Source organism: Trichosurus vulpecula, chromosome 5 (genome assembly GCF_011100635.1).
Source record: "Trichosurus vulpecula isolate mTriVul1 chromosome 5, mTriVul1.pri, whole genome shotgun sequence".
Classification (NCBI taxonomy): Eukaryota; Metazoa; Chordata; class Mammalia; order Diprotodontia; family Phalangeridae; genus Trichosurus; species Trichosurus vulpecula.
In genome coordinates this window covers 41,344,551-41,367,176 of record NC_050577.1, presented here as the reverse complement: position 1 = coordinate 41,367,176, position 22,626 = coordinate 41,344,551, and the positions used below count along the sequence as shown (strand labels likewise).

At 37.4% G+C, this 22,626-nt stretch overlaps 1 protein-coding gene across 2 annotated transcripts in view; it reads right to left on the bottom strand.

The window, feature by feature from the left end:
- The window catches only part of DNAJC13 (DnaJ heat shock protein family (Hsp40) member C13), a 123,042-nt gene that overhangs the window by 28,187 nt on the left and 72,229 nt on the right, over nt 1–22,626 (bottom strand). For both annotated transcript variants that reach the window (XM_036758915.1, XM_036758916.1), the window contains 10 exons: nt 21,411–21,526; nt 17,108–17,186; nt 15,111–15,246; nt 12,045–12,229; nt 11,189–11,263; nt 10,350–10,469; nt 5,088–5,267; nt 3,289–3,456; nt 983–1,096; nt 252–368 (listed from right to left, as the gene is read on the bottom strand). In XM_036758915.1, coding sequence (XP_036614810.1) covers nt 252–368; nt 983–1,096; nt 3,289–3,456; nt 5,088–5,267; nt 10,350–10,469; nt 11,189–11,263; nt 12,045–12,229; nt 15,111–15,246; nt 17,108–17,186; nt 21,411–21,526 — 1,290 coding nt within the window. The remainder of the gene's footprint in view (nt 1–251; nt 369–982; nt 1,097–3,288; nt 3,457–5,087; nt 5,268–10,349; nt 10,470–11,188; nt 11,264–12,044; nt 12,230–15,110; nt 15,247–17,107; nt 17,187–21,410; nt 21,527–22,626) is intronic.

Below are 22,626 nucleotides of genomic sequence, written 5' to 3'. Positions count from 1 at the left end.
TATGTGTGTGTTCATATATACATGTGTATTTGTATGTATGTATGTCCAGTCTCTGTTATCCTATCTCCCTACCCCCTTCTCTCACAACATGTTAGTGCTATAGGAATAGGAATGAGAGCAAGATCTATGGCAACGTACTGTTATTTTACTGTTCAGATTATTTCTGCTTATTCAAACAAACTGATTCCATAATAATGAACATTATGGCATTGAACAGAATTCAAATGTAGTTCTTCTTACAGAAAACTTACCTCTAGTTGGAAAGTAGGGATTTCATTGTATACCCTGACAAAAATTTCTCCCACAATAAGTTCTTTGGCATGATCACTGTAGACAAATTCTGATCCATAAGTTTTATCACAATCACCCTTTGAAAAGTAAAATGCTTTTAGTTATGATCACACTTACACATTCCACATGTTCTATGTTTTCAGTCTGTTGAATGAAATCAGTTCAATCAGTTGAAATAAGAACCCTTAATAACTTCTTTAAAAGGTGCTTTGATCCTACAATAATAACTTGCAATACACTGGGACTGTCTGGAGGCTCAAAATGCTCATGCTAGCCATTAGTGGAGATGATACTGATGAAATGAGAAATCCTTGAAGTAATAGTTTTCCCAATGGAGGAGAGCATGGCATTTAGTTTTCAGCACCAAGAAATAACTTTGGTTTGCTGGGAAAGGGCATTGAAAATTGTACATATGAACTGACTGATCATGGAGTATAATAAATCTAAGTAGCATTAAAAAGTAAAATAAACTTTGGTTACTATTAAGAGGAAAATTCTCCTTATGCCAAATAGTAGCAAGATTCTATCTCTATGTTCCCTTCGGAAAGTCTAATTGGAGTTAAGGTAATCAATTGTACCAGAATTGAAGGAATCACTGAAGGAGCTGATTTATAACATTAACAATAGGTCATTATGGATTCTTCCTTCCAAAATGGACACTTTACCAATGATTTTTTAAAAGATAACATACTTTTTTAATCATGCTTTCCTGCTGAGATTCCAGAAATTCAAGTAGTTCTGCTCTTGTTGAATTATTCCAAATTAAATAGGGACTCTCTGTGTTGCTATTAAGCATCTTCAGAATCTATGAAACAAAAACAATTCACTTTTTAATATAGTTTTTAAAGAACCAGACATACCTCCCCATTTATTACAGAACTGAGGTCTCAAAATCCTCTAGGATAATAAAACCATAGATTCAGGCCAATCAAAGCCAAGGTTTGATTTAATGCTAAAAAATGTCTAATTTGAAGAAGTATGCAAGTAGAAAATTATAGATTCTGATGTTTGGCTCCTATTATGTACACTCATCTTATTTGGACATGCCATCTAATCCTACCATCTGACCCTAAGAGAAAATAAACAGTTCCACTTGTCCATCACTTTAGAAATATGGATTACTGCATATAACAACTATTTTAGAAATATACCTCATCTCTTGAATTAAACCCAGAGAAATGAAGGCAAGTATCGCCATTTACATAAAGGTGTTTAAAAAGTTGTTAAATAGGGGCAGCTAGGTGGCGCAGTGAGTAGAGCACTGGCCCTGAAGTCAGGAGGACCTGAGTTCAAATCCGACCTCAGACACTTGACACACTTACTGTGTGACCTTGGGCAAGTCACTTAACCCCAATTGCCCTGCCTTCCCCCCTCAAAAACAAACAAAAAAAGGTTTAAAAAGTTCTTAAATAGCAATCTGAATATGAATACTTTCTACTATAATATTACTGGTGACATACTAATTTGTAACCTCAAAACTGGTCTGGGAGTTAGGTGCTATTGTTAGTTTTATTTTAGAGGTGAGAAGACAGACCCAGAAAGGTGACATGACCCACCTAGGATCACAGAGCCAATGAGTATCTGAGCGAGATCCAAACAGTATTCTATCCAGGACAGCACACTGCCTCTCTTTAAGGAAGGCACAGGGGTATCACTGATGCCACAAAAATGGAGGAAAAGCAAATGGAAGCTACAAACTGCCTACTTTACATTTTGTCCAACCAGCATTAAAAAAGTCACTTTAGATAAGGAGAAACATCTGAAAGTAAACATCCTCATTGTTTAAGTTTTTTTTTTAAGTTAAATAACACAAAGTATTTTTTCAAGAACTAGATTCAGAGCCAGGAAGGCCTGGGTTCACATCTTGCCATAATGTCTGTATCTCTTAAGTTCCCAGTGCCCTCAGACAGTTCTTGAAGTTACAGAGAAGATGCTGCCCTGCGCTGGTAGGACTCCTCATCCCCAAGCTGCCTAGCTGGGTGAAATCAAACATCAGGTCCCTACCCCTAGCCTATGTACCCTTACAATCAAATTTGGTACACTTACTTTTTAAAGAAAGCTGATAGATTAATCAGAGTCTGAGAAATGGAAGAAACTTCAGAGGCCATTTATTTTAATCCAAAAGTGAAAAGCATCCCCAAAGAGATTAAGTGATTTGCCCAACATAATATGGTAATAATTCAAGTTTACCTTCATAAATTTGCATTCTAATGCAACTGGCAAAATAGTTTCCTTTTAAAGTACTAGGTGCCAATTGTTTACAATAGAAAAATAACTATTTTGCTCTAATAATATTTTATTACAATTATCTATAGCTGTAGTGGATCCAAATTTTTCTATGAAAAGTACTTTAAAGGTTTACAAATATTTCCTTACATTTAACTGTGAGATGGCTAGGACACATTTTATCCCTGTTTTATAGAAGAGCCAACTGAAGCAAAGTGAGATTAAGTGGTCTGCCAAAAATGATTTAGTAATTAACTGAGAGCTAGGAAAGAAATTCCTCAAGTCTCCTGAGTTTAAGAGTATCAGTACAAACAAAACATAACTCTTTCTACTATACTACTAGGACTAGGGTCCATCTTTTTTGATTCTTGTGCTTTTTCTACTATATTACAGTATAGGATTTTTGTGGGGGGAGGGGTAGATAAGGAACACCTTTCTCTTTCTCTTCCTTTCCCCCAACACACTTTTACCACACACATGCCTTATGACTTTTAACTGGGTAAGGCAAGGGAACAGCTTACAGCTATGAAATATTACAGTCCTAGCCCCAACAGGGAATGGATGCACTCCTGGCTTCTTCAGCACCATGGTATAGTCAATTGAGATCAACAGCCAACAAAAATATCTACCTTGTTACTCTTCCATGTTTCCTAAAGCCAATCAGTATAGTTCTGTATCTTAAATGATCTGGTTCATACCCAGACTAACTCTAAAATTATTTTAATAGCACTATAAGATACTGGATTCATGAATAATCCAAGACTTACATACCTCAGCAGGGCCAATCACAGCAAGTTTTCTAGCAACATATGGCGTCAGTAAACCAGTCAAACTTTTCCTTATCGTTGGATTTTCTGGAGTAGATTGTTCATCAGGCAAATACCCACCAAGGCGGCTGAGAGCAAGGAGGCTTAGCTTGGCAAGACTGTTGGCTACTTCCTGTTGTGAAAAGAGAGCTTACATATTTACACGCACACTCATACCGTACACCAATAGAGAATGGGTGCACACATGTGCATGGCACTTGCATGTACATGGGGACGTATGGCATAATGGAGGGAAAGACAGCCTGGAAACAGAAGACTTGGGCTCAAGTCCTCAGTTAGAAACAACTGAGCAATCAAAGACTATGAAGCTGTGTACACTAAAGCTTAAGCACTGCGCTTAAGTGAAACTTCTGCTTTCACGCGAGCTCTTTGCTTTTCCTTCCTCGGCTATTCAATTTTCCATGACCAAAGAAGATTAGAAGTAACAAACCAGATGCTGGGATATAGGGCTGCCTACAAATATCGTGAAAGCAATGGGAAGAAAGACAAAAGTGAAACCAACAAGGAAGACATCTAAAATACAAATACAAACTAAGAGCTCAGCATCCCAGGAAGGGAAATAGCTCCACATCTGTCAATAGGTCTTGAAAAGTATCACTGTGTTATTACATCACAGGTACAGTGGTTTATCTTTAAAACAATGATCCCAAATCAAGAAAATATACTTTTGATTCAAGATGAAGCAGACTGCCCACTTCTAGTTACAGAGGTGACAGGCTCAGAGTGGAAACTGAGACCTTTGTTTAGACGTGGCTAGTCTAGTGGGGATTTGTTTTGCTTTATTTGTGTTTGTAACAGCGGTTTTATTTTTCTTGCTTTCTCAATGCGGGAGGTGGGGTGGGAAGAACGAGGAGGATAGAAGGTGGACCTGAAAAGTAAAATTACTAAAACATCAAAAATCTCAAAAGATTCTACAATTATGAGGGATACAAATATAGTTTCTTATGCAAATTTAGCATCCTTTCACAAGGAGGGGATGGAGGAGGGATGGTCTAATAGTAGCTTGTCTGAAAAAAGTCTAGGGGTTTAAGAAGACTATGAGTTCAGTGCCAATACACAGGGATACAAGGCATCCAAAAATGTTAATTCAATCTAGGGATGCATTAAGGGAGGTACAGCTCACAAGCATAAGGAGATGATGGTACCTCTGTATTCTGCTCTCATCAGGACACATCAATTTAAAAGCATTTATTAGCTGAGAACACTTGTAGGAACTGAGGCACAGTGAAGTGAACAGAACCAGGAGGAGTCACATCATAAAAAAAAATACTACAAAGTCAGACAATTTTGAAAGACCTAAGATCATTGATTAGCCCACAGACCAACAATAAATCCAGATGACTAAAGGTGAAACATATCTACCTCCAGCTAAAGGGCTCAAGATGCAGAATGAGACAGACACTTTGGGACATGGTCAATGTGGGAATCTGTTTTCATTTACTATGCATATTTGTTATAAGGGTTTTGCTTTTCCTTTTTTTAAAATGGGGAAATGGGGAGAGAAAAACTGATTTTTATTCATTAAAGAAATTATAAGAAAATAAAGAACTATTGAATATAAAAAGTGCCTAAAGTCTTCCTAAAATGTATTCCATCAAAATTTTTTAAAAAGTTTTTGGTTCTCAAAAGAGGAACTGCTCAGAAAACATGGCTATCTAAAATGAATGCTCCTATAAGGTTTCCAGAGTTCTACTGTAGTGATTAGGGTACAAATTCAATATTCCAATTAGCATGATAAATTACCTGCTGATTTGTCTCTTCATTTTTCTGAATGCCGCTCTCTTCTAGAGTGTAATCATAATTAAACAGATATCCAAGTAAATGCCACAAAATTCCCGCCTGAAATAAGTGGGTCTGTAGCCAGAAATCCACTGCGAATGAACTGACACATTCTACTCCAAGAGATGCCACTCGTGGGATACACTGAAAGATCAAGAGCAAAGAAATTAATAATGAGAAAGTTGAAATTTCTAGGAACCAGCTGGTTTCTTAGAGTTGATTGTTTCCCACTTTAATTCTGATTTGAATTCTATTCCCATTGATGCCTGACACAGAGGTGACTAGAGGAACAAAGGCAAGTTCCCATGTTAGTATCATCAAAGACTCAGCAACTTCCATAGGGAGAGTGGCTTTAGCAAGATAGCTTTCCTCTTAATCACCTGTGCGCTTATGCTTTAAAGCCAAGAGTCACACTTAAACTGGTACAAAGGCTGCCTTAAGAGATATGAGGTTTTACTGGGTTAAAACCTACACACAAGTGCTCCACACAACATGAGAGAGCAACTGAATCCAACTCATGTTCAGCTTAAGTCTCTAAGTTCTGGGCATAAAAATTTTATCTTCTTTGTAGACTAGACACAGGTTACAAATTGGGATATACAAACACCACCAGTTACAGAGATTACAGACAAATATCCTGACTATAGTAGAAACCAAGTTCCACTACACCCAGATCCCAGCCTATGACCTAGCTTTAAACATCACGTTCACAGAAACAATTCCTTAAAAAAAAAATTGACTTTTGAGCATTGTTTTCTTTTTAAAATTTGAGTTACAAATTCTTTTCCTCCCTCCCACCCCCTCCTACTACTACTACTGAGAAGGCAAAGCAATATATCAATTATAAATGTGAAATCATGCAAAATATATTTCCATATTAGCCATTTTTAAAAGAAAATAGAGAAAATTATAATTGAATTCAGAATTTATCAGTTCTCTATTTTCATTATGAGCCCTTTGGAATTGTCTTGGATTATTGTATTGATCAGAGTAGCCAAATTTTTCACAGTTGGTCATCATTATAATATTACTGCTACTATGCACAACGATCTGGTTCTTCTTGCTTCACTTTGCATCAGTTCACATAGGTCTTGCCATATTTGTCTGAAACCACCCACCTCATCATTTCTCAGAGCACAATAGTATTCCAACATAATCATATGCCACAACTTGTTCAGCCGTTTCCCTACTGATGAGCTTCCCCTCTATTGCTAATTCTTTTTGCCACCACAAAAAAAGAGTTGTTATAAATATTTTTCTAATATAAATATATTTATAAATATAATATAAATAATATAATATAAATATATTTTTCCTAAATAGATTTTTCTCTTTGATCTCTTTAGGGTACAGAACTAATAGTGATATTCCTGGGTCCAAGGATATGCACAATTTTATAGCCCTTTGCGAACAGTTCCAAATTGTTCTCTAGAATGGTTTGGAAAGTTCACAACTCCACCACTACTTCATTAGCGTACCTATTTTCCCCCCACCCCCTCCAGCATTTGTCATTTTCAATAAGTGCGAAATGGTACCACAGAATCATTTTAATTTACACTTCTCTAATCAATAGTGATTTAAAGCATTTTTTAATGACTATAGATAGCTTTGATTTCTTCTTCTGAAAACTGGCTGTTCATATTCTTTGATTGTTTATCAACTGGGGAATGGCTCTTATTTTTAGGAATTTGACTCAGTTCTACACTCAGTATATATTTCAGAAATGAGGCCCTTATCACAGAAACTTGTAAACATTTTTAGTATTACTTCATTTGTCTATGGTACCTTTTAGCAAAATGTGGTTTTCCTAACCTTTTTTCCTAATCTTTTAATTAGGTCTATTTTTGCTTTTGCTCTATGTGGGATCAAGAGTGCTACCCCTGCTTTTCTTACACTAGTTTAAGCATAGTAGATTCTGCTTCAGCCTTTTATTTTAAATGTGTATGCCTTTCTGTTTCAAGTGTGTCTCTTGTAAAAAATACATTGTCAGATTCTGGTTTCTAATACATTACATGATCCAGGTCCATTTCATGGGTGAGCTCATCCCATTCACATTCATGATTACTGTGTATTTCCCTCGATCCCATTTTCTTGTTTCATCCTTCCTTTCTTTTTTATCCTATCCCTCCTCAAAAGTCTATTTTGCTTCTAACTACTGCCGTCTTAATCTGTCCTCTTTTATTATTACCTCCCCACCTTGTCTTATTCCTTTCCCCTTCTATTTCCCTATTGACTAAGCCATATTTCTATATATAGTTATCCCTTCCACATCGTGGGAGGTTAGAGGAATGGGGTCCCTGCAATCTGGAAAATCCACATAAAACTTTTTAGCCTTTCCTTCATACTGGAGAAAAAGTCTGACTTTTTTCTTTTATGGGGTGTTTACAGTACCTTATTATGAAATTTGCAGTAAGTATTTGGTAACAGGCTATATGTAGGTCGATGTAAAGATTGTGTGTGTGTGTGTGTGTGTGTGTGTGTGGCATTTCTGAGTTTCTAAACTGTGTTTTCTGCTGGCCTTTGTCTGTCATCCGTGGCTTTCTAAAAACTCCTAAAAATTCCCATTTAATTTCTTATGCCAATTCGCGATACATCAAAACCACGATGTGGAAGGGAAAACTGTACAAACAAGTGTGTATAGATAGTCTTCCCTTTTTCAGCCAATTCCATTAAGTGAGGTTCAAGCACTACCTACCCCACCCTGGCCCCCTGCCATTTCCCCCTCCATTGTAAAAGCTCTTCCCTGTATGTATCTTTTATGTGAGAAAATTTTCCTCATTCTACTTTTCCCTTCCCCTTTCTCCCAGTGTATCCCTCTTTCTGGAGCCTTCATTTTTCTGGAGATCACTCCAACATAAGAGACTCATACCCATGCCTTCTGTCTTTTAATTGCCCAAATAACGATAAAGTTCAGTACTTGCCCTGGAGTTAGGAGGACCTGAGTTCAAAAGCCTCAGCTCCTTACTTGCTATGTGACCCAGGACAAGAGACTTAACCCCAACTGCCTCACCCTCCTCTCCACAAATTGAATAGAGTCCTTAGGAGTTATATGTATTATCTTCCCATGTAGGAATGTAAACAACTTAATTTTATTGAATCCCCTATGATTACTCTTTCATGTTTACCTTTTTATGCTTCTCTTGAGTCTTCAGTTGGAATGTCAAATTTTCTCTTCAGCTCTGGTCTTTTCACCAGGAATTCTTTGAAGTCCTCTAATCCATTAAACATCCATTTCCCCCTCCCAAAAAAATTATACTCAGTTTTGCTGGATAGGTTATTCTTGGTGCTAATCTTAGGTCCTTTATCTCCCAGAACATCAGATTGCAAGCCCTCCACTTTAACATGGAAGCTACTAAATCTTGTGAGATCCTGACTGTGGCTACACAGCATTTGGATTGTTCCTTCCTGGCTGCCTGAAGTATTTTGTCTTTGACTCACAAACTCTGGAATTTATCTATAATATTTCTGCTGAACAGTCAATTCTTTCAATTTTTATTTTAACCTCTGAATCTAAGATACCAAGGCAATTTTCCCTACAATTTCCTAAAATGTGATGTCTCTTTGATCAATAATTCTTAAATTATCTCTCATTGATCTATTTTCCAGGTCATTTGTTTTTCTACTGAGATACTTCACATTTTCTTCCATCTTTTTTCATTCTTTTAACTTTGTTTTATTGTTTCTTGATGTCTCATGGAGTAATTAGCTTCCAGGTGTCCAGTTCTAATTTTTATGTAATTATTTTCATTAGTGAGATGTTGTATCTTTTTTTTTATTTGGACAATAATGATTTTTAAAGAATTCTTCTCTTCAGTAGATTTTTGTGCCTCTTTTACCAATCTGTTTAATTCTCTTTCATAATTTTCTTATAGCTCTCTCATTTCTTTTCCCAATTATCTCTTTCTTTAACTCTTCCAGGAATTCATGCTGGGCTTGGGTCCAATTAGCAAAAATGCTTCAAGGCTTTTTTGGTACCTATTTTCACACTGTTGTCTTCTTCTGAGTTTATGTCGTGGTCTTACCAGCCACTGTCGTAATTTTTTTTATGGTCAAATTCCTTCTTTGTTGTTGTTTGCTCATTTTTCCAGCCTATATCTTGACTTTGAATTTTATGTTAAAGTTCTGCTCACCTGGGGGTGGGGAGGACTTGTCCTATGCTTTAGGCTTTTTCATGCTGTTTTTAGAATTAGTACTAGGGTAAAGGGGTATCCTGCAAGCTTTTGGTACTTCCAAGGTGCTATGATCCTGGGAGAGATATGGCCTCTGCTCTCTTGCTCTATACTCTGGTCCTTACTCAGGAAGGGCCGTGGTCCCCTGCAGCCACAAGTACTAGTGGCTCTCTTTGCCCTGGAATGGCAACTAAAGCCCCTGCTCCCTTGTGACCGACCCCAGCACTCCTCTCTGCCTTAGAACTGTGACCCAAAACTGTAAATGGGCAACAGAGTTGCCAATCACCACTAGCGGCACCCAGTGCCAGCAAAGGGTCCCCTGTAATTTCTTTCTTACCAACTGTCCAACCTCCTTACTATTTCTGAGCCATGAGCTCCCAAAGCTGTTGCTGCTACCATGTGTGGGCTCCAGATAGGCCTTCCAGACTTCTCCTGACCCAACCTTTTGTTGGCTCTTCCACTCCAAAACTTAATTTGAGGCAAGCTGTTTGGAGGGGAATGTTGAACAAGTTCAGCTGGGTGGCTGCGTCAATCTGCCATTTTGGCTCTGACCACTGAGTTAATTTTTTAAATTATTTTATTTCCTTGTCAATTCTCACAAACAAACAATAGATCAAATATTCATCAGGCAATTCTATTTCTAAAAATCAAGAAAAAGTTTATTATTTTAGGCATAAGCAGAATCTGACAAAAACAGCCAACTGACAAACATCTTGTACTATCAGTGTAACCTATTGACCAATACTCCCTTGCTGCTTGGAACATTCCAATCTCAGACACAATCCTGATGAATCTTCCCGGTTTCTATTACAATCCCCCCTCTTAGGCTTTGGGAGGCTAAGAATTACTATTTGCATGAGCTGAGTAACTTTAGAGATTGTATATACCTTTGTGCGCTAGCATTGAAAGGGAACCTAGTGATCATTTCTAAGGTTCACTGGAGAAAATTTCCCACTTATTAAAGCAACAAAAAACAACCAAAAACTTGTGGAAGTACCTATTCAAACATCACTCCAAAGTAATTAAGTAATTAAGAAGTATATTAAGACAAGCTCACCTTGCCATAATACAGCACTCGACAGAGATCCTTGATGATGCCAGGCATCTCAGTGATCTTCTCTCGACACTCTTCAAACTGAGCTGCCACACTGTAACATTTACATATATGCCCACATACCTGAAAGCAGAAACACAAGAAAAGATCTGGTCCTGTATATAGTCATTTAAAGAAAAAAAAAAGATAATAAAATTAGTTCAGAATACTAGTTAATGCTTTGAAGTATGCATCAGTACCTAGTACGTAGAAAAACCTTGCTAGGTTGCCTGATTCAGATATTTGTTTTTTTTAAAATTAGAGTATTTAGTTCAGGCTATCAGTATAGCACAAATCTTAAAAGTCTCATGGCTGTATTTTGTTAGTGTTCATTTATAAATATTTTAATTTTATTTCTACAAAGTCATGTCAACTGATGTCATCTGTATACATCTGATAAACTTTCATCCTTCTGTTCTTTTTTATCCATGGGAGGAAAGGATGGGCTAAGGAACGAATTATGATTTGAATATTTAACTGCAATCCACCTATACAGAGCATTCAGCTACACAGATAGTACTAAAATACTTCATGCTTTAAGATGTTATAATAAATCATTTTAAGTGCTCTACAATGTTAATTACCTATTAATATCTTCCCTTACCATGACTTGAACTCATTTTTGTATTTATAACCTTAAGGTGCTTTCCTCACACTACCCTTTAACTATAAGCATTATCCACATTTTATAGATGAGGAAATGGGCTTAGAGCTCAGGTCTTCTAACTTCCAGTACTAGGCTCTTTCTCCTAACCCACATGAATGAATAATGAATAGACTGCAACAAATTTCTTCGAGCCTACCTGCACAGACATATCAGTTGGCTTACTAGAACGATTCAAGACTGCCACACAACGACTGAATGCTTCTTGTAACACCTATAAAGAAATGAATTAACAGTTAAAAATCTGATTCAGGTTGGGAGTCCAAAGTTTTCCAAACAAAACTGTATAAAAGAACTTGTCATGCTAAAATCCATTAGCTTATATTTTGGTTTCCTAAGTCAATACCAAACTAGTGTTTTCCCTCCTTAATGAACCATTTAGCATTTTCTATTCAAGGAAAGAGGCAAAAAAAAAAAAAAATTCACAAGATCACAATCCATGAAGACAAATTGACCAAAAAGGGAACTTAACACATGCTATCCTTTTCATAGCAATTATTTAAGCTGGATAATGATTTTGTTCTGGATATTAATTATTAGCTGAATTTCCCTCTCACCACAAATCCATATATATTTCTCAAAAGATCCAAAATAAGCCACATAGATGACTTATTAGACCCAATGCAAACTGGTTCTCTCATACTTGATTAGCTTTCAAAACTTCAGAAGATCAGTAAGTGCTGACTGACTTGCTGCTGCTAAAGAAATTTCACCAAGAGACTTTGAATAGTTTCTTTTGAGCAACTTTAACATTTTTTTAAATGGATTAAAAACAATAGAACAAGATTCACCAATTTTAGACCCCAGCTGCTCCAACACAGTATGCAAAAACATTATAGCTGAGTGGCATTATGTCCAGAACTCAGGGTCAAGTATAAAGAAAAATAAATTAAAAATTAAGAGGCCTACAGTATTTATATTTCATGGCTTTTTTGTAGAAAAACAAATGCAATCATAGTCAGGATCTGTTTTTCAGATAAGCACAAAGTCATTACCTCTATTCCATTCTCTCTTCTTAATTCTTCTGCATTGAGTGCAGAACAATTGACAGTATGGAAAGCCAGCTCGGTTGCAGCAGGTAGCAGCGGTGATTCTTTTGAGAAAAGGAGATCATCTGAAGTTTCCATTGTGATAGTCCTAATTAACATGGGATACCCTGCATATTTGTAAGGCTGTAAATCTGAAATAACCCAAAGTCAAAAAGAGATTTTTATTGGGGATTTAAAATGGTTTGGCATCCATGAATACTTATAGATGTCTAAAAGAACAGTTCTTTAAACATTTAACAATTTTAAACTAAAATAAAATTTGTTTAGTTTTCCTTTTCTCCCCTACACTGATTTTATAGCTATTTCATCTATCAGTCTACGCAAAGGTACTAATACTAGAAAAATGATCAGGTTTTCTAGCAGAATTTAGAATCTAGCAGCTTTGATCTTATGAGTTTATCAAATTGTTACTTCTTTAACCCATATGCATTTCTTCTTATGCACAGCTGAACGTTAAATTAATGAACAAGGTACCCATTCCCTTACAATAATACTAATTTCTTAAAAAAAAATTTGGGATGTACCTGAAAAAAATTACTTAGGACGACTGCAGAAAAAAATACTGCATTCTTTTTTTTTTTTTGGCAAGGTTCAAGCAAACCAGTGTATTGTTTTGTTTATCCTGAATTTTCATTTTAAAAATTAACAAAATATTCTTTTAAAGTTCTAGATGCAAAATTTCTCCAGTAAGAATACAAGCAGGATGCAAAAAAAACCAAACAAACCCAGAATACATTGTTAATTGTCTACAATGTATGCATATACAACTCTAGTGAAGTTCACTGTTTGCATGTGCTAAAATCTCACTAATTCTCTAAATGTGGTCAGTCAATTAAATAGAACATAACTGTTTATCCCAATCCCAGAATGTTCTACTATAAAACTTCAACTTAGATATACTATGAGAAAAGAGCCTTGTCCTAGTATCCAAGTTATTGATTTAGGTTCTGTTTAGTCACAGAATGACAAAATGACAGAATTGAGAGCTGAAAAAAGATTTTAGACGCGACCTGGTCCAGCCAGCATCCAGAGAAGAGTCCCTTCTACACTAGCACCAAGAGGTTTGCAGACTTTGCTTGAAGTCCTCCAATGAGAGAGAGAATAGTCTTTTCCAATATGACCCTTCTACTTTGAACTGTTAGGAAATTTAAGGACATATTTTTCTTACAGTTAGCCTAAACATGCTTTTCTGCAAACCCCATTCACTGCTCCTGTGTTCTAGAACTGAACACCATATTCCAGATGTGGTTTGATCAGAGCAAAAAACCCAGCTGCATTCTCCCCTTCCCTTTTCTGGACAAGCCTCCCACAATAGCAGGGCTTCTGGCAACCATAACATAACAGCTGACTTGTTCAAGGCTTGCAGTCCAATTATCCCCCACATCATTCTACCCTGCTGTGCCTGGGAAATTAATTTCTTGGATCCAAGCATAGAATTTTATGCTCACAACTATCAAACATTATCTCCTTCGATCAAATTCATTGTTCTTGTCTGTGAAAAGCTTGAGGACCTCATCCTTCACCGTGTGCACTCATTAGCTGTCCCTACAAGCTTTGTTTCACTGGCAAATGGGTAGAGAAGAGTATATGGGCCTTCACCAGAACTACTGATAAAAACACAGACTACCAAAGGGCCAAAAACAGATCATAGAGACAACATGCTGCAGACCTCCACATCATCTAGGGGTTCTTTAATCTAGAGTCTGTGGACTTTTTTCTTTGTTTTTTTTTTTTTAAATCTCGTAGATACCAGTATTTCAATAAAACTGGTCTCCCTTAAAATCCCATGCATTTTATTTTATGCATAAAAATATGATGTCTATAGGTTTCATCAGACACTGCCAAAGGGTCCAAGGAATACAAAAAAGTTAGAACACTGCTCTAAGCTACCACCCCTCCTTAAGACCAGTTACTAATCTATTAACTCTACTATCGGCTAGCTTAACTAGTTCCACATTACCCACAAGCAAAACATGACATACTTGGTTAAATTGAACACAGGTACCCACCCTCCAACAAACACACCAATGTTCCAAATTTTCTCTCAAACTTTGGGGGGGTAGACTAATTCTGCTAGTTCTTAAAGTCTTTTCACTTGGCCAACTATTCGAATCTGCTGCCATCAAAACTCATTTCTGAAAACAATGTAAAAATAAAACCAGCAACTTGGACACATGAATGAGAGATGATGCTTTATAAGTTTAACTCAGTTTCCCAAGTTCTCCTTTTCCTATCTTGAAGTCCAAGCTTACACATCAACTCAGGTTAGCCTAATAATATTAACTTATCAAAAATCACTAAAGTGAAAATAATTTCTAAACAAATTCTTGCAAAAGTAAATATCCCTATAAAAGTAATTTTATAATTAAAAATGATGGATTATATTGCAGTGATGTAAAAATGAGCCATGCAGAAATAAGCATTTTAATGTTAAAAAAAAACAAACTGTCTTCGGATGTCTAAACATTACCTTCTGTATATAAAATGTTCAACTATACTTAGACTTTGAACCCTCTTTCAAACATCAAGAAGCATGTCCCACCTTATGCTTATATCTAATGTTCCCAAGTCTTTTAGAATTTGCACACTCTAGCTAACCTTCAAGAACTTTAATCATTCTCTCAGTAACTATTCTGCTAAAGATTCCACCACTCTCCTTCCAAAAAGGATTTTCTATACCTTAGAAAATATCAACTAATCCAAACAGCTCAAATTTATGTAGCTCTTTAAGGTCTGCAAACTGTTCCCCTCAAGACTCCCCTTATGATAGGTGGGAAAGGGATCATCCTTATTTTAGAGATAAAGAAATTGCATTTCTGAGAATTCAGTGATTTGCCCACAATTATGGTTCTTAAATGTTTGAGAAAGGACTTAAATACTGGTGTCCGACTCGTAGGTCAGGACTCATTCCATTAGGCTGTGTTGTCTCTTTTGATAACACAGTTAGTCAAGGAAGAAAATTCAGAAGAAAGTTAAATTTGGGAATAAAAGAAACTGACTTGACACACTCACCTTCTTTATGCCGATTGAAGAGGATGCTCTGTGCTTTCAGAATTAAAATTATATTTTCTGGATCTGGACCATCAATTACTTTGGATGATTTTGTACATAAGAATTCATATGCTTTATTTACTTTTTCAAACATATCCTGTAAGGAAACAAAGATAAACAGCAAGCCTGTTTAACAATAGTGGGAAAATGAGAGTCATTAAACAAAATAGTCTGTGGAAAAATAACCAACTAATGTCATCTTCACTTCATTTGTTATAGGAAATTACTAAAAATAAACACAGAATATTTTATAACATAAAAGTTATTTTCTACGAATACCGTTTTTTTTGGTTGTTGTTCATTCCTTTTTCAGTCAAGTCTTACTCTTTGCGACCCAATTTGGGGTTTTCTTGGCAAAGATACTGGAGTGGTTTGCCATTTCCTTCTCCACCTTATTTTACAGATGAAGAAACTGAGGTAAACAGGGTTAAGTGACTTGCCTATGGTCACACTGCTAGCTGAACTCAGGAAGATGAGTCTTCCTGACTTCAGGCCCAGCATTCTGTACTGCATCACCTAGCTTCCTATGAACACTGGTAAAATAATATAATAAAACTGCCTTTTAACTCTAATTACTTAACTCTTCAGCAATAAAGTATTCTGTATTGTTATCAAGAAAATTTGAAATTTTGTAGAAATGTGTTGATTTAATTTTAATATATTTCAAGTATAATACAATTATATCTATTACACAAATAAGCATAAACTCCTCAAGCAAGATTTTTATGTTTATGACATATGTACACAGAAAAGCACCATGGCACAGCCAATAGGACAGCTGGCCTCCAAGTCAGGAAGACACAGGCACAAGTCACTTAAGCTCTCATTGGCCAAGGAAACCACTAGGCCATAAACTGCAGAGCAGTAGCTAATCTGTATTGGTGGAGAGTGTCTCCTCGAGTTCCCTATACCAAGTCACAGGGATGTCCAAAAAGGAAAGAAAATATCTAATGCTATATATACTCCCTGCCCCCACCCCACCCCCGTCTCAATGTGTATTTGTTGCATTGGATATGTGTCATATATATGTTTATAACCACTGCTCAAAAACAAAGTTAAAAACATCTACGCCACTAGCACTAGGTATTACAACTAAAAGGTAAAGGCATGTGGGGGAGTATATGCAGAAATGAATGTGATGTAAACACATAAGACAGAAATTTAAAAACAAAATTAAACTTTGTAAATCATTTTCATTAAAGATCTGGGCTAGGGTGATAGCGATATGAAAAGAAAGAAATATGAAAGCTTACAAGATGAGAATCAACAGGATTTGTCAAATGACTGGAAGTTTGATGGAGGAGGGCTCATGAGTGGATCAATGAAGCAATACTTTGGTTCTTTTTTTTAAGCAGGCTGCTCTCATCTACGTTTTATAAAAACATTGAGAAAACCAAAGGTTATCTCCAGATGGCACTGATTTTATCTGAAAGATACCTTTTCACTGATCCTTTATTAAACTGAGGGCTTATTAATGGAAGTGGAGGCTGACACTGATAGAAAGAAAGGGAAAAGAATCCATAGATTATTAGTCTCAAATGATGGATGGATTCAATAAGCATTTATTAAGCACCTACTATGTGCCAGGCACTGTACTATGTGCTTTACCATTATTATCTCATGCAATACAACCACTCTGAGATGTAGGTACTATTATTATCCCCGTTTTACAGATGAGAGAATAAAGCAAGCAGGGGGTTCAAGTGACTAAGCTGGAGTCACACAGGCAATCAGTGTCTGAAGTCACATTTGAACTCAGTTCTTCCTGACTCCAGGTCCCAAGCTCTGTGCACTGTGGCGCCCCCTAGCGGCTCCTAGCAGTTGCACATGAAGAAGGAGAATAAGACTGACATGCATAAGCTACAAAATTACAAGTTCATCTACATGTTTGGTGAAGCTAAAACAAGTGTCGAATGACTGAATCTGGAAACAGCCAGCCTTGCTTCCGGGGTACCTACCCTCCCTTCGGGATTCTTGTCAGGGTGGTATTTCTGGGCCAGTCTGAAGTAGGCTTTCCTGATCTTGCTCTCTTCATGCCTGTAACATGGTGTTTTACAAATGTATCAATATACAAGAACACAATAAGTCACCAACTCTTCTGGCAAAGGATATTTGATGGAAATGTTTCTTGTTATCATTTCTACAAAGCTACAAATTTGGTCATTCAGATTTAAAGTTTTGCCTTTGACAGTTAGTATCTTCAGCACACAATACTGAGCTTCTACTAAGCACTTCACAAATGCTTTCATTCATTCGCCAAACACTGACATTGACGTGGCTAAGTGAAAATTACCAGCTTCACTACAAATTACAAGCTTCTTACAAAGGAATTGTGAGTGTTACACACACACACACACACACACACACACACACACACACACCCTTTGCAATTCTGAGAACGGAAGAGAGTAAAAATATTTTTAAAAATGGGAGGAGGGAATTTAAAAACAAGGACCAACGCCTTAACGCTAAGATACAATATACTTTCCATTAATAAGATCAAAAAGCACAATTTACTGGTTATTAAATTACAAACTTACAGAACAATATTACACAAGTAACTATGCTAGCTGCCTGAGTACAAAGCACTGGGGACCCAGAAGAAGGAGTTTGTCTAATAAGGGACAGGGCCTGTTAACCATCAGATACTTTGCAAATAAGAATGGAATAAATGAGAAGGAGAAAAGGTTTGTGAACAATCTGATGATGAGAAAATTGCTTTTGGCCACAAAGCTTTCTGCAAGATTCCCCCTTGATCTTAGTCTTAGAAGGGTGTGGCATGACGCAGGGCAAGAGAGAAGGGAAGAGTTTCTTCCAAGGATCAGGCCCAGCGGGGCATCGGTATGAAAAAGAGCAAAAGAACAGAAAACAGTTCTGATTTGGCTGAAACAGAAAATATGTTCTAAAAAAATGCATGAAAAAGCTAGAAAAGTAGATGTGGACAAGATTCACTTTATTTGGTAGGAGAAATCAATTAAATGATCGCTCAATTGATGTTTACTAAGTGGCTACTACTATGTGCCACTGTGCTAAAAGCTGAGGACTCAGAAAGAGGCAGAAGACTGTTGTTACCTTAACGACCTTACAAATTAACAAGGGTTACAATATGCAAACAAATACATACAGAACAAACTATACATAGGATAAAAAGGAAACAGCAGAGAGAAGGCACTAAAACCAAGAGGGGTTAGGGTAAGGCTTTCTGTAGCTGGGACTTAAGGAAAGTCAGGGAGGTCTGTAGGCAGAGCAGAGAAGGAAGAACATTCCAGGCATGGAGGAGAGCTAGAGAAAATGTTCAGAGCTAAGAGATGGAGGGTTTTGTTGGTGGAACAGCCAGAAGGCCGGTGTCACTGGAGTGAAGAGTACTTGTGTATGTCGAGGAGTAAGATGTAGGAAGACTGGAAAGGTGGGAGGGGAGTAGGTTGTAAAAGAGCCTGGACATGAGGAACTGGATGATGGGGTTTGGAAGATGACCAATAGGAGTTCAGAATCATGGGGACGTGAAAAGAATGACCAGGTGTGAGGAGGTTCATCACTGACTGCGGGGTGAGGGTGCCCCTCTTCCCAAAAGAGACTGGAGAAAGGGCTGAAAGGCATCCAGTCAGATGCATGGCCCTGTTCCACTATTTCTCTTCCCTCTGAAACGTGGAGTTGAGGCAGGAAAAGGATGCAGCAGATCAAGGTTGAAGCTGCACAGTAGGAGAAGGTGTTGGGGAGATATAAGAAGACTGAAAAGGTGGGGGGAGGGGTGTGTGTGTGTGTGTGTGTGTGTGTGTGTGTGTGTGTGTAGGTTATGCTAAATGGTACATTATATATAATACGGGAAGTGACAGGGAGTCACTGGATTTTGCTGAATGGAGTGGGGGTAGGGAAGAAGGGGTCAGGCAGGGTTGGATGTAAAAGGGTCAGATCTGAACCACAGAAACCTAAGGAGACCAACCAGCAGGCTACTGAAGTAGTCTAGGCATGAGGTGATGAGGGCATACTTTAGGGTGCTGGCTGTGTCAAAGGAGAGCAGGGGATGTATACCTAAGTTGTATGTCTGGGTGGCTGGGAGGATGGTGGCACCCTCGATGGCGATAAAGAACTTAGGAAGATGGCATGGTTTGGGGGTTAAGAAAATGAGTTCAGCTGTGGACATGTTGAGTTTAAGATATTTATGGGACAAATAGTTTCAAATGTCAAGCAAGTAGTTGGAGAAGTCTGGAGGTTCGGAGAAATGTTAGGACTGGATAAGTAGATCTGAAAATCATCAGCACAGAGATAATTTAATCTATGTGAGCTTATGAGATCACCAAATGGTAGAGAGAGAAGAGAGCCTAGGACATAGACCTAGTGTGACCTGAGCAAAGATCCAGCCACGGACACTGAGAAGAAGTGGTAAAACAAGTAGGAGAATTACCAGGATAGAGCAGTGTCATAGAAAGCTAGAGAAGAGGGTCTTTAAGGGTGTCAAAGGCTGCAAAGAGGTGCAGGAGAATGAGGACTGAGAAATGGCCATTAGATCTGCTAACTAAGAGATCTTTGTTAACTTTGAAAAGTTTAGTTGAATGATTAGATCAAAGGCCAGACTCCATAGTTAGAAGAGGAAAGGAAATAGAAGCAGTTCCAGTAAATGGCCTTCTCAAGAAGTTTAGCTACAAAAGGGAGAAGAGATATGGAATGACAACAAGCAGGGATGGACGGATCAAGTGAAGGTTTCTGTGGATGAAGGAGACATGGGCATGTCTGTAGGTCATAGAGAAGCAGCCAATAGACAGGGAGAGATTAAAGATTCAGTCAGAGAGGGTGATAGAGAGGCAATGTGTTGGAGAAGACAAGATGCAACAGGATCACTCAGGAAGGCAGAGGGGCTTGACGTGGAAGAGAAGGGCCATCTGTTCACATGAGATGGGCCCAAGGAGGAAAGAGTGGTCTGGGTGATGTGAAATGAGTAGAAAGAAGACAGCTGTCAGCAAACAACCTTAAAGTTTTTCAGTGATATATGAGGCAAGGGAATAGTTGAACAGGGCCATGCATCTGACTGGATGCCTTCCAGCCCTTTCTCCAGTCTCTTTTGGAAAGAGGTGAGAAGGTTGGGGGCAGGGGGAAGGGAGGGGTAGGAAGAAGCTAAGTAAAAATTAAAGAGGAAATGTAGCCAGTGTATTAAGACAGTGGATTGGAGCAGTTAGGTGACATAGTGCAAAGAGCACTGGAATCAGAAGGACCTGAGTTCAAATCCAGCCTCAGACATGTGACACTTACTAGCTGTGTGACCCTGGGCAAGTCACTCAACCTTGATTGCCTCAAGGAAAAACAAGACAGCAAATTAGAGAAGTGTAAAAGAACTGCTTTGCCATGTTGACGGTGCAGTTGAGATTACATAACAAATTTTTAGAGGACACTAAAATGACCCAGTCAGCACAGATTAAGAAACTGGAAGGACAGTATGTCTGAAAGACTACTAATATGTACGCTAAAGTCCCCTAGTATGAGGGCAGAGTTGGGAAGGGGTGAAAGACTATGGGCCAGGTACTAAACTCACTGAGAAAAGAAGGGGAGTATCAGGGAAGTCAGTGGATAACTGACCACAATTTGACAAGGTGGTAAATATGGACTGAATGAACTTCCAAAGGTGAATGCTTACTGAGTGGATGGTGGAGGGAAGAGTCAGATGGTATCAGCATCGATAGTGTGACTATCATTAGAAATGAATGTTAAAGGAAGCCACTTTGGAAAGAAGGAGGGTGGTTTAGTAAATTTGGGACATGTTCAGCCTGAGCTATGAGCAGTAGAGCATTCTGAAACCTTGAAAGCTGTATTGGGAGTCACTTACACAGGTTGTAACAGAAGATAAAGGAGTAGATCAGAGTTTCCCAAAATAAAGGCCAGATCACATGCACTACTAACATTCTTAAGAACTAATCTATCATAAACTCTTCTAGAACTTAGGCATGTTGCTACTAAATCTCACATTTACAAACTTCAATATAAAAATCTTCATCTCTATAAACATAAAATTCAAATAAATCCTAATGGTAATAAGGAATGTTAAGGTTATATAAACATTTCTGGCAAGAAATCAAGTGTGAAATCATGTTAATAACTTCAGATGTAGAGCTATCTCTAGGTGGTAAAACCACATCAACTAAAACAAAAATAATCTGTTGGTTTTTATATAAATGAGGGTATTTTTGATATGGTTTTACTTTTCAGAAATTATTTACAAAAAATCAGTGCTAAGTGATCTATTAATGACTACAATATTAATTATTAACTTACTGCCCCTGTCCATTAGGGAGGTTAAGCACTTCATAAGCATCATCTATTGACATTATAGGTGGTTTTTTCTCTACTTCCTTCTTCCAGGCATCAAGGGTATCTTTCAGAAGCTTCACCTTGGAAATAAAAAGTTCCATTTTCAAGCTATTGAAATGTGGATGAAATTGTATGCTTTAAAATTATATATAATAATTTATATATACATATACATCAATTGTATACTTTAAAATTTAAAAAAAATTTTAATTTGCATATCTAGTTTGCTCAATTAGAGAATCATAATTGACTAGTCAAATTATATATTCAGCATCAAACAGTAAAAGGGAGGGGGAGAGGGGAGAGACAATGGTCCATCTGTTATGAATTGTACTCCTTCAGTTTAAAGGAATGTTAGATTTCATCCCCCAAAAGGAAAAATACCATTATATAGCTGAAGCTCTTAAAATTAAGGAATTTTTTAAAATGTGGTGGTTTTTTTCAGTCTTTATAAATGTAGGCCAAAGACATTGGTATTAATCATTGTTGCTTTCATATCATTATACTGATGTTCAACTAAGTGCAATATTTTAGCGTCCAAATTGATTTTTTTAATTGCTTGTAAGATGCCATATGATATTATTCATGGCTCCAAATGCAAATATATTCACCTAACAGGATTTGAAATATTTGACTAAATCAATAATCAGTGTGAATATCCAAGGAATCCTATAAAAATATAATTATACAGATGACTACTATACAGATGACACTAGCAATGTAGCTCAGGGTCCAATAAAACACTGAGATTGGTCACACTCATAAATTAGGTGAGAACAGCTCCAGCTCAAGGACTGGGCCTAAACCAACCAAGCTATGTACATCCTGCAGGACGCTAGGAGCAGGTCAGCACGGTCCCTGAAGCCTGGCTCAGTCTAAGCAGCACTCAGAGCCATCGCTTGTCCAGCCTACGCGGTTAAGAGAGCCTCCTTAAGGTCAAGACCACTTTAGCTCTCTACCCAAGGGCCCACCCAATTGTTACAGTGGCTGTTTACCGGCATCATGCATGAAATTATGTCTATATTTTGATTGTCAATATTGTTATTGTCAAGATAACAAATGATACCAAAGGATATAAAGACTCATTTAAAGTGGACCTTGGGACAACTATATTAACATAAAAAAATTAAACAGTGCTAAATTTTAAGGAGGAAAGACTTTCACACAACTGACTGAACAA